The sequence below is a fragment of the Sorex fumeus genome, unplaced genomic scaffold (genome assembly GCF_029834395.1).
Source record: "Sorex fumeus unplaced genomic scaffold, SorFum_2.1 ptg000044l, whole genome shotgun sequence".
NCBI lineage: Eukaryota > Metazoa > Chordata > Mammalia > Eulipotyphla > Soricidae > Sorex > Sorex fumeus.
The window spans coordinates 37,591,890-37,604,713 of record NW_026606101.1 but is presented as its reverse complement, the minus strand read 5'-3'; the positions used below and the strand labels follow the sequence as shown (position 1 = coordinate 37,604,713).

General features: G+C 43.2%; 2 protein-coding genes across 3 annotated transcripts in view; both read right to left on the bottom strand.

Moving 5' to 3' along the window:
- The window catches only part of LOC130030236 (histone H3.1-like), a 70,689-nt gene extending 61,168 nt beyond the window's left edge, over positions 1-9,521 (bottom strand). Inside the window, exons 1-2 of the mRNA XM_056121467.1 lie at positions 9,398-9,521; positions 8,846-8,909 (exon numbers count right to left, since the gene is read on the bottom strand). Of these exons, the coding sequence (XP_055977442.1) occupies positions 8,846-8,909; positions 9,398-9,521 (188 nt within the window). The remainder of the gene's footprint in view (positions 1-8,845; positions 8,910-9,397) is intronic.
- Positions 1-12,824, bottom strand: part of DTD1 (D-aminoacyl-tRNA deacylase 1) — a 191,876-nt gene that overhangs the window by 125,851 nt on the left and 53,201 nt on the right. The window lies entirely within an intron of this gene.

The window sequence follows — 12,824 nt, the reverse complement described above, 5'->3', positions numbered from 1 at the left end:
TGCCTGACCTTCTGTGCTATCTCTCCAGCCCCTACTACTCTCACTTTAGTAGATTTTTTTTAGGTCTTTGAAAGACTGTCCTTAGAGATGGGGAGATGGCTCATAGGGAGATGGCTCATACACATGCTCTGTAGCACATGCGCTGCATGCAGGGGCCCTGGGTTCAATCCCTGGCACCACATGGTCCCATAAGCATTATCAGATATGGCAAAAATATATATATTTGATTACATGAAGTAGACGATAATGGTTTAGGGAACAATGAGACATCAGATTGATCACTTACTGTCAGATAGTTCAGGAAAAAAGCCCTTTCATACTGTTCTTCCAATGTGTCTCATCACTGCTAGCCCGTACCTGGATTGTCTAATGAGCTCTGGAAGATGGCAGCCACAGAGCTACTCGGGGAATAAGCGGAAAAACTTAATTAAAGTGTAAACTTTTGTGAATCATAGGGCACTATCAATTGAATAAAATGGAAATCACTGGAATGGGAGATGATATTTGTAAATGAAACAGCTACCAAAAAGTTAATATTCAAATTAGAAAACAAATTTTGACAATTCAACAATAACCCAAAACAAATTTTTTAAACCTAATTCAAAAGAGAGAAAAGATCCTGAATGGTTGTTTTCCCAAAGAAGACAATAAAGTAACCAAAAAGCACATGAAAATACCCTTATGTGCAATGGTGAAATGACAGGTGTTGGAATATTATATGACCAAAACCCAATCATGAACAAGTTTTTACTTACTGCTAGCCCAACTGTACCAAATAGTTAAAATTGTATGTCTTATGTATATTTTACCATAATTACCAAAACAATTATATTTACAGATATACAGAAGCACCATGTTTTCTATGGGTATGTATAAATATGAGTCAACACTTTTATTCAGTCTGAAAGAAAGCAGATTTACTAATGGTGTTTCCTCTGGAAATGAGTGATTATAAGCAAAAGTATATTTAGTGAACTATTTAAAGGACATCGATTTTATGTATTATATTAAACAAAAATGGACATAAAACTCATGAGAAAAAAAAGACAAGAAAAGTGCTGCTACTATAAAAATAACTTTCTACCCAGGAATACTATAAAATTCTTGCTAGTGAAAAATAACATTTCTAAATGGGTACTTCCCAGTTAATAAACTGCATGAAATTTTTTTACTAATAATATGAGACTCTTCCCTGGAGAAAACATAGGTGACAAATGGACAACATGAAATCCCCCCCCCCCAAAAAAAAATACACAAAGCATGAGGTCATATCCCTTCTGAATTGGGAAATGAAATTTTATAGAAATTGTACTGGTTCCCTGAAGGTTTCATGACCCAGCAATGACACCATCAGTTAATAACATTCTTTGCCCTGCCTCTGCAGTCAAACAGCACTGTGACTCCTGAACAGAGCCACTGCTCGGGGGATATTATGTGGGCATCATGTTCCTGAGCGAGCAGGAATGGAAAATGGAAACAAAGCCACAAAGTTAGATCTTTCCATTACACAGAAATTGAAGCTTCCGGGCTTTACTTTCATGATTAAAAATAGAAAAGAAATTGACTTCACATTTTATGGAAAGTGGTCAAAGGAATACATTTTCTGTGAAGACTCTTCATAGAAGTGCTATTCTTTTGCTTTTCATATTGACAAAAATAACTAAGTTGATGGAACAAGGCAAGTAGAAGGCGGCTATTATGCGCGTAACCCACTTCCAGCACGGGGTACACTGAGTCTAGCACTGCAACCTCCCACAGTTCGGACCTCTGCTTGGCTTCTGCAGCTGCCGCCATGTTCCTGACAATTATTTTCCATAATTTCCACGATCAGTGAATGCCAGGAGGCATACTTTTCTTAAAATAAATTCTTTAGTTCTCTGACAAGCTCTGAACACTCTAATTTAGAAACTAACCTTATAAGTTAAAATGGCATATATGTGTACATACACACACACACACACACACACACACACACACACACACACACAAACCAGACCAACTACAGTGTATCTTTGGCTCTTTACAATTTCTTTTCATAATTAAAGTGTTTTGTACAGGGCAGAGGGGAAGCTAAGCAATAGTGAGACATCTGGCTTCATGCTGAGCTGAAAAAAATTGGACCCTGATTGCTGAAATTTGCTTCCTTTTAACACCATCAAAACAAGATTCTGGATTAGTCTTCGGACTGCCCAACTATCACTCAGGGCTGAAGAAATAGTTCAAAGGATTGCGTGTACAAATTTCATGTAGGAGGCCCAGGTTTGATACCTGACACCACGTGGTCCCCTGAGAAGCACCAAGTGTGGCCCCAAAACCAACAAAAAACAAAATGAAATATAAAAGAAAGAGAGATGAATATCACTTCCTTTGATGTGTAAATTTCAAGCTCCATCCTAGAAACTCACACCATGGAATCTCTTTACCATCCTGTCCATGGAGTCAGGAATGGGTCTTTATCAGAGTGCATTAGGGAAAATGAGATTTTGCTGTAAGTCTCTATGCTCAGAACATGGTATAAAAGAATTTCAACATAATCAATTACCTAAAGGTCCTACTGTGGCAGACAGACCATCAGAGCGGCTCAGATACCTTAAAGCTAAAGACTCTGTCTCTGTTTTCTGTTGTAGGCGCTCCTAACTATTCCCTTGCCCCCCTTCCCCAGTCAACACTGCAATCCAGGCTTAGCTACCTCTGCAAACACTAGATGCTCTCAATTTCTAGTACAATAAATTCCAAATTCCTGGTCTTGTACCCTGCAGGCTCATGTCACACAGACCTGTCTTCATGTTCTACCTTCTCCCCTTCACTCTCTAAGTTCATACAGTGTATCCAAACATACATGCAGTGTATTCAAGGGCATGAAGCCCTTCCCTCCAAGATGCAGAGGGAAGCGTCACGGACAAAGCATTACCCGAAATGAACCTAAGAAGATATGAGAGAGCAACAAGTAAAAATGGGAAAGGAACTCACTTCAGGTGAGAAAAGAAATGACAAATATTCAAGAGACAGTCAGCAATCTGCAGAAAACCCAAAAACCCAATCTAAAAGAAAGTTTTTACCAGAAACTTAAGCAACACAATATGAAATAAGAGTGCTTGGACCTGGAGCAACGCTATACAGGTAGGGCACTTGCCTTCCATGGAGCCTACTCCAGACGCCAGGAGTAACTGCTGAGTACAGAGCCCTGAGCACACTAGGTATGACCCCAAAACAATAACAAAAAATATATGAACCCTTAACAATGTTCCACGTATGTTTGATCAGCCAAATGCCTCCAAAGCCTATACATTTATATAATTCCTCATATAGCAATAACAGATACTTCGATGTCACTCATTCTGGAGTCTTGCTAATCCAATCCCAAATGGTGAATTAAGTCAGTCATGTCTGGCACCCAAGAACCAAGAAAAATTTCTCCCAACTGAAAATCTAAGAGGATCCACCCCAGGGCAGTCTTCTTCAGTCACTGGGAAACCCACACATTGGGTTCACCACTCTTAAGAAACAAGTAAATTAATTCCCTATAAAACGATACTGAATGTAGCCTGCCCACACGGCAGAGTCTGGCAAACTCCCTGTGGCGTACCCAATATGCCAAATACCAGTAACAATGATGGGTCTCATTCTCCTAAAGAGCCTTTAATATAATCTCAGGGCTAGGATGAAGGAGACGTTACTGGGGCCCGCTCGAGGCAATCGACAATTAACAGGATGATTTGCGATTTGTGATTTGTGAAAACAATACCAAACCACTAGGCTTTGGCTACAGTAACGAGAGTGTCAAGCAGAGGAACAAGAAGACTGGGGAGTGTGGGGAGGGGAATCAGAAGTGACATGATGACAGTGGTGGAGGGTCCCGGGCACTTTCATGGTGGTGGAGGTACCATAACTCTGCTCAACCAAATTGCATAAAGAGTTCCACTATTTTAACCATGTGATCTCACCTATGAGTTAAAAAAAAATCTTTAAAAAGAAAAAAAAATTCCACCAGCACATGTCTTGATGTCGGTTGTTACTCTCCTGACTTTTCTCTGACATATATGTAGCAGTGCAGAGAATGACTCATGCTCTGGAAATATTCTCTTCACCATGTAGATGGGGGTGGGGGAGGGTGACTAGAAAAGTAAGTGGTATTGATGAATGAAAATATCCTCATGTGTGACCTCAAGAACCAAGCCCAACTACTAATGTAATCATGTTACCAAAACTGCAAAAAAAAAAAAAATTGGGGCTGGAGCAATAGCACAGCAGGTAGGGCGTTTACCTTGCACACGGCTGACCAGAGTTCGATTCCCAGCATCCCATAAGATCCCCTGAGCACTGCCAGGGGTGATTCCTGAGTGCAGAATCAGGAGTAACCCCTGTGCATCGCCAGGTGTGACCCAAAAAGCAAAAAAAAAAAAAAATTAAAGAAAGAATGGGACCAAACAAAGCAATAATACAGCAGAAGAGGCACTTCACCCTTCACACAGCTGATCAGTTTGATCCCCAGCATCCAATATGGTCTCTGATCCCCGCCAGGAGTACAGAGTTAGAAGTTAGCCCAAAGCATCACCAAGTGTGCCCCCCTCTAAAAAAAAGGGAGAGAGCTTGGGCTATGGGCACTTGGAGGATGGTGAGCTGTAATTACATCAAACTCCTAAATGTAATTACATTTGTACATCAAACTCCTAAATGTTAAGAGTATTATAACCATTTACCTAAGCTACAATGACATTTTTTCTTTTAATTTTAAATAAATTTTTTTTAAACCAAGTCCAGTCATCTTGCTTCCCGGCAGCTGCAGTAGCACAGATTTTTTTGATTGTTGTAGACATGTGATCTGAGGGTTGTGCCTGGAACACAATAAATAGCCCAAAGGAGATCAATGCCCGCACAGATGACAACAGCAACATCTCCGCATCTCCGCTACTGTTCTCAGCACTGCCGTAAGTTACTAGGTAGCTCAAAGAGAGAACAAAATAATGAAATTTGCTGTGATGTGGATGGAACTGAGTTAAGTTCCAAGAGAAAGGAATCAGAAGGGGCAAAATGACAGTGGTAAAGGGTACTGAGCACTTTCCTGGTGGTGAAGGTGCAGTAACTCTGCTTAACCACATCCAATCCCATGCTGAGTGAAGGCATTCAGAAAGAATAGGATTGATACAAACTGATCTCACTCCTATGGAGGATTTAAAGATACACAGCAAGATAGCAACAAAGAGCCAAAGGTACCACAACAGAGGAACTGAGCCACACAACTGACTTGGGGGTAGGAGGAATGTTTGAAAAGTGAGGGGCACTTGGGTCCTTGGGGGAGGGAAGTGGGTGTACTTGATGTTGAAATTATGTGCATGAGAAGCCATCATTACCATACTGTAAATCACAGAACTTCAGTCGATAAAATAGTTTACAAAGGAAAAATTAATAAAAGTTTAAAAAAAAAGTAGCTATGTCTAATATCCTCTGTGCCAGAAATTTCTCCAATGCCCACGCACTTAAGGAGCACATGAACATCGTTATAAACATAGGTCACTACTCTTCTGCTTTCTACCTCTAGACTCACGAGCAGATGCTGGTTTAGAAAACCTGGGAGACTCAGACTGCATTTCCCTCTTCCCCTCAACGGCAGTAGTCTTCCGACAGTCCTCAGAGAACAGTGACCCCCACCCTGAGGGGCTTTGGTGGAGAGAGAAAAACAGACACCAAACTGCCTTCTGAGAATCTAAGGAAAGACTTGAACTCTTTTTTCCTCAAAAAATGCACTCACGCACATAAAAGTACACTAAGTTTAGAGGTTAAGGCCATATCAGTTCATGATCCACCCAAAACCCACCTGACCCAATTTGTACTCCACTCATCCTCCTTATCTTCTCCTGGAGACCAACCAGATAAAGGAGAAATTCAGGTCAGAAAGCACCTAGACTATGTTTCTGATGGCAAAGCATCCCTGAATAGGTAAGTACTGTTGAGCACAACTTATATATGTGTATGTATATATGTATGTATACATACATATACACATAAATATATTATACGTATATTACATATGTATATATAATAATACATGTATAAAAAGAGCTTCTTTTAATTTTTATTACTTCCACATCATTCTTCTCCTTTAAGCAAGGCTATCTACAATACAACACTAACAAAATGATTCCTATAATGACTATGAACTATAAATCTATTAGTAAATCAACTAAAATGCTGAAAGTTCTCAATTCAATCTTGAGTCTACATAATAAAATTGTTATTGCAGCCAATACATACATTCATATATAAACATAAACTTTAGCTCCTCCAGAATTTTTTTAAATGAAAAAAAAAAAGATGCTATTAATCTTTGGCAAGTCAACAAGGTAAAGAATTTGGTGCTATTTTTTTTTCAACACATCCACAAGTGAGATAGATTAAAATAACTAAGAATCTACCCAAAACACATACATAGGAACCAAGTCCTTCAACCTTAAATGCACTAACCTACCAGTGCCCTGAGAAAGTGTTTAAAATAAAACAGATGTTTTGCTGCAGTCAAAGATTAAAAATGTTTTATGTATCAATGACAGGAAAAGAAAATATAGTTTTCCATTTACCATCCATATTCCAGAAGCAGTAAATGAGGGTTCTTTTTTCATTTTTACCATTTCATGCATGCTACAGATTTAAGAAAATAAAATGGAGGTAAACTGATCAACAGTTCCCTGGGCAGAGACAATCTTGTATTTCTTAGGCTTTCTTTTTAAATATTCTACAGTATGCTAACTTAGGACAACCATCTAGGTGGACACAAATAAAATGCTAAATAAAAGTTATTCCTTACAACTTCCCAACTCGGAAGCCAGTCAGCTGAGAAACCATTGTAAGACCTCCAAATTTTCCTACCAAGCAGCTCCACCTGTGTCAGGAAGTACACACCCCTGCTGACCCCCACACAGAGGAGTCTCAGTACAGACCGGCTGCTGAGGGGCAGAGAACAGGGCTGAAGGAGGCTGGGCAGAGCCCACTAGACTCTGCACATGAGCCTTTCTCTGGAGGGCTGAGCTGCCTTTCCAAAACAGCAAAGCAGACACTCACCCTTGAAGTGATCAGAAAATAGGGAGATCCCTGGAGTCCAAGGTCTGGCCTGACATCTCCCTCACCCTGTCTAGGTAAGGATCCACCCTCTCTGCATATGAAGTTTGAGGGCTCAAGACCTTGAGTTCAACACCTGACACCATGATCAATGTCAATCATAACAACAAAAACACTGAAATGAAGATCTAGCTATGTTCCCACTTTCGTTTGAATAACGCTTCAGTCTAAACAAAACAGGGCTCTCAAGTCAATATCTGCTTAGTACGTCAATGTGACAAAATGAATTAATGATTTGGGGACTGGAGTGATAGTACAATGGGGATAGGTAGAGTATCTGCCTTACATTTGGCTGACCCAGGTTCAACCCCTGGCATTACATATGGTTTCCTGAGCCTCACCAAAAGGGAGGAGCCAGGAGTAAACCCTGAGCACCATTGAGAAAGAAGGAAAGAAAAAAGAAAAAGAGAGAGGGGGAGATAGAGAAGGAAAGAGGGAGGGAGGGAAGGAGGGGGGAGGGAGGGAAGGAGGGAGGGAGGGAAGAGAAAGAAAGAGAAAGAAAAAGAGAAAGAAAGAAAGAAAGAAAGAAAGAAAGAAAGAAAGAAAGAAAGAAAGAGAGGGAGAGAGAGAGAGAGAGGGAGAGAGAGGGAAAGAGGGAGGGTGGGTAGGAGGAAGGGAGGGTGGGTAGGAGGTTGGGAGGAAGGGAAGGAAAGAGAAAGAAAAAGAAAAAGAGAGAGAGGAAGGAAGGAAGGAAGGAAGGAAGGAAGGAAGGAAGGAAGGAAGGAAGGAAGGAAGGAAGAAGGGGGAGGGAGGGAGGGAGGAGGAAGGAAGGGAGGGAAGGAGGATGGAAGGGAGGGAGAGGTGGAGAGGTTGAGAGGTGGGAAGGAGGGAGGGAGGACAGATTTGACAGCATGGGGGTGTCATTTTTACAGACTTAGCAGCATACTGCTGTGGCAAGTCAACCTGAACCTGGACAGACCAGGTGAAAGCAAAAGCTGAAGCAAAGAGAAACTGGGCACACTATCTGGAGTTAAATCACTGGTGGAGGGATGGGCATTTGATCATTGTATAATTGAAACCCAAGCACAAAAATTTGTAAGTCTACAACTGTACCTCATGGTGTCTCACTAATAAAAAAAAAGTGATAGAAAGAATATACGCATTAAATAAATGTTTTATGAAGAAAGGCTAACTTCTGTTACTCGATATAACTGTTGCTTTTCAGAACACTTCACATTAGATTTGGTACCATGTGAGATGTCCAGAAAGTGACAGTTCATCTCTACACCTCTGAAGGGGTTTCCAGAGTCTTCTATTTCATCTTCTAGATTCCATAATGTATGACTGAAAGCATGCCCTTGTCACCAGAAGAAAAATACATGAAACTTAATGGAGTTCTTATCCCACCTCCGCTACCCAACCTTTTTCTCTTATCCCCTACAAAGCCATGTCTCAACCTAGACATTTCCAGGCTTCTGGGTATGGTGGGAAATTTCAGGTGAATGATGGTGCTATTCAAAGGAGCATTAAAACCTCTGCTCTGCACAATTTTTTCACTGGGTCAACATATTTCAGTGACTTATTAGTAACCATGTAAGCAAATTCAAAGATGTGGATTTAAAAATTCATTTTTTTCAAATTCTTCAAGCATGTCAATTTAGGAAGTTTTTAATAATCTACTAAAAGAATGAGAATATAAATAATGAAACATCAACACAGATTTAGTGGAAATAAAGCCCCACCCCCAATTACAAAATCTCCCTCCACATCAGAAAAAATCTGCCACACTTACAAGCCCACCCAGATGAGATCCAGGCGAACATCCTCCATGAAGGATAAAAACAGAGTAAGAGGAACTACAGAGAAAGTACAGACAGACAGCAGAGCCAAGTTCAACCCCCAGCACTGCATATGGTCTGTCCCAAACCATACACCAAGCACCTCTGACTGCCAGGAGGAAGCTCAGCACCCCCAGGTATGCTCCTCCCCAAGGAAAACATCTGTAGCACTGTCCGACCGTGGTTCATCGATTTGCTCGAGTGGGCACCAGTTACATCTCCATTGTGAGACTTGTTGTTACTGTGTTTGGCATATCAGATACACCAGGGGGAAAGCTCCACCAGGCTCCACTGTGCGGGCGGGAGACTCTCGGTAACTTGCCGTTCTCTCCGAGAGAGATGAAGGAATCGAACCCGTGTCAGCCATGTGCAAGGCAAAAGCCCCATTTAAAACAAAGCAAGATTATGTGGCTGATGAGGGTCTTGAAACTGCCCGTTCTCTAGTCACCTAGGAAAGAACTCACACCCAAGCAATCTTCTCGAGATAATAATCAGGATATTCCTACTAATTCCTCTTCTTCCACCAACATGCTTCTGCCTGGGGATGCTGCTACACTCCTTTGAAGGTACATCATTCACAGCAAGAACCTGATGCTCTTCTTCCAACTTCTCCCTGTTAAAATCTATCATGGTCTCCACATGGCAGCCTATAAACACACCAAGCAAGCTATTAATGAGTGAGGGAGAGACACACAGAGGCTACAGGGACAATTTCAAAGCCAATCAGATAACCTTCAGTATTTGTATTACAAACCCCAACCCCAACCCAAAAGGGGAGCGGGGAGATAGACAGGGAGAGGGGGAGGGAGAGAGAGAAGGGGCAGGGGAGAGAAAAATAGTGCCCGCCCGGGCATGATGGGAAGGAAACTGGGGACACTGGTGCTGGGAAATGTACACTGGTGGAGGGATGGGTGTTGGAACACTGTACAACTGAAACCTAATCACGAACAGTTTTTGTAAGGGTCTATCTCACAGTGATTCAATAAAAATAAAAAATACAAATGAGAAAGTAAAAATATCACACACACACACACACACACACACACACACACACACACACACACAGCCAACTAAAGAGTGGGCTGAGGCAGGCAAACCACCACTTATCCTTACTAGCCTTCACCATCCTCACCATCAAGAGCTCTGAGACCCTCCCAACCACGACCATACCACTGTTTGGAGCCCACACCTGGACCCATCAGCTGGGAACCCCCCTCCTCTCCGAGTGCACAGAGCCATGCCCCCGGCCACCAGAGGCCTGTCCAGCTCGGTGGCCGCAGCAATGGCATTTTCTTCTCAGAACTCAAACAATGCCTGCCTCGATGCATTTCAGAACTCCATTCCAGAACCTGATCCGCGCCCCAAGCTCTCCTCCCAGACTAGGCGGTGAACAAGTCTCCGTTCACAATCCAGAAGTGCTCTGAACAGACGCAGAACAAGAAACCAACACATAGCAACAGATGGTCCTGAGTGCCGTGCAATGGATCACCCTCTCCACAGCACAGAGGGGCCGGCAGGGGCTCCAACAGGAGAGCGGGGCCAGAGGTCCTCTCTGAGAGGAGGCCGGCACAGAACACAGAATCCAGAATGGGTCCGACCGTTCTCAGCTGGAGAGGAGGACTGGGAGGCCGAGGCCTACGGAGGCTGGGCGAGCACAGAAGCTGGGTCAGGTGGCCAGGATCAGCAGCGGGAGGGAACCAAATCGAAACAAAATGCATTTGGGAAGCAATGAGGAGGGGTGTTCTGACAACACAGACAAAGTTAACACACGCTTTAGCACCGCAACTGTCAGATCTCCCAGACCGGGGACAGACAGGGCTAGAGTGCCTGCTTTGCATGCAGGGGGCCCAGGTCCAATCCCCAGGACTGCAGTACCCCTGCACAGCCTCCCCTGCACCCTGAGAATTACCATGTATGGCCCAAAACTAAAACAAACCAAAAAAGTTCAGGTTTCTGTTACCCTAACTCTATCCCTGGGAGCAGAAACTAAGTCTTGAGCACATCTTTCTTCCTTCTCTCTTTGTCAGGTGCACAGCACAGGGCTGGCTAAGAAGGCACAAGCTGCATAGATGCACACGCGCACACACAAAAACACATATACATAGAACTATGTTTCATTTGCTCAACTGGTCTAAAGATTCTATGTTAGGGCTCTGGAGATAAGCTTTGAGGGTAAAGCCCCAGCTTACAGGTGTGAGGCCTTGAATTCGACCCCAGCACTACCCCACATCACCAAGTGGAGTCCCCGACAATACTGCCCATGTGGTTCCAACCTCCACAACAAGCATGTGACCCCCAGCAAGCCCCTCAACCAAGGATATCACCCCCAACATCGCAACAATAACAACAACAAATGGACAGGAAGGCGGAGAAAAGAATCTCCACGTAAGAACTACCAAAGAACTACTCTATAATGTTTGCAGTTTCCCTTCTAGTTGCATTATCAGTGAAAAGTCATGAAGGCCGTTGATAGAAGTAACTGCTTCTCATAACTGCTTCTCTACCACTGAAAAGGATTTGGTTGTAGTCTTCCAATCAACAGAAAAGCAAGCAAATCAGCCATCTACTCAAAGGAAAAACCCTTCTTAGAAGGGAAAGGCAGAGAGACCAAAGGCAAAGGCCTGCGAGACTCCACGGGAACCAGGCATCCTTCCATGCCTGCTTGCTGCCACCTACTGGACACTCAGAGAGAGAGAGAGAGAGAGAGAGAGAGAGAGAGAGAGAGCGCTCTTGCAGCGTTCTACGTTCTGCCACTTCTCCAGTCAACCAGTGCAAATAGGCTGACACAGGTCAATTCACAGTGTTCTTTTATTTGTTTAATTTATTTTAGGGGCCACCCTTGGCAGGGCTCAGGGCTCACTCCTGGCTCTGCGCCTAGGGATCACTCCTGATGGTACTCAGAGAGCCATACAGGATGCTGAGGATCAAACGTAGATCAGTTGCGTGCAAGTCAAGTGCCCGACCTGCTGTACTATTCTTGCTGTCCCATAAGCCACGCTTTTGAAGTGAAAATTCTTAAATTCTGAAGTTAAAAAAAAAAAAAAAGGCCTGGGGCCGAGGCAACAGTACAGGGGTATCGCATTTACCTTGCACACAGATGGCCCAAGTTTAATCCCCAGCAACCCATGTGGAGCCCCAAGCCCCGCCAGGAGTGATTCCTACACACAGAACCAAGAACAAGCCCTGAGCATCGCTGGGTGTGACCCAAAAATAAAAAACCAACCAGCCAAAACACGAAAAGGTCTTTTTAATCCTAATAACTTACAGCTTATTAGAAGTTACAAAAAAAATTTTTTTTTGTATTGTATATTTTAGGTTTTTCTGTTTGGGGTTTTTGTTGTTGGGGGTTTTGTTTTGTTTGGTTTGGCTTGGTTTGGCTTGGTTTGGTTTGGTTTGGTTCGGTTTGGTTTGGTTTGGTTTAGGGACCACTCCTGCAAATGCTCGGGGATCACTCCTTGGAGGTGCCCAGGTATTTAAGCCAGTGTGATTCACATGCTGCCTTGCCTTCTGTCCTAACTTCCTGGCACTGTTTTGTTTTAAATAAGAAAGGAGAAACTATTAGCAAAAAGAGGTTTGGATAACATAATACAGGGGATATAGTACAGGACTTGCACATAGCCAATCTCAGTTCAATCCCTGGCACCACCAAGAGTGACTCCTGAGCACAAAGCACTGCCAACGTGTGGCCCCAAAACATATCTGCACACAGACCTATGTGTTCAGGATGAGGAGCTAGGAGAGGAACGCAAGACTTCTACACACAAAGTTCCAAGTTCAGTCCCCAGCAACATGTGACTCCTTGAGCACTGCCAGGTCATAGGCCTGGTGATCCCTGAGCACCATCTGCATGGCCCTGTTGGTCCCTAGCACCACAGGACCCAAGGAGCACTGCACTATCAGGCCCAGCATTGCAGGGCGACGGTCCCCAAAAGC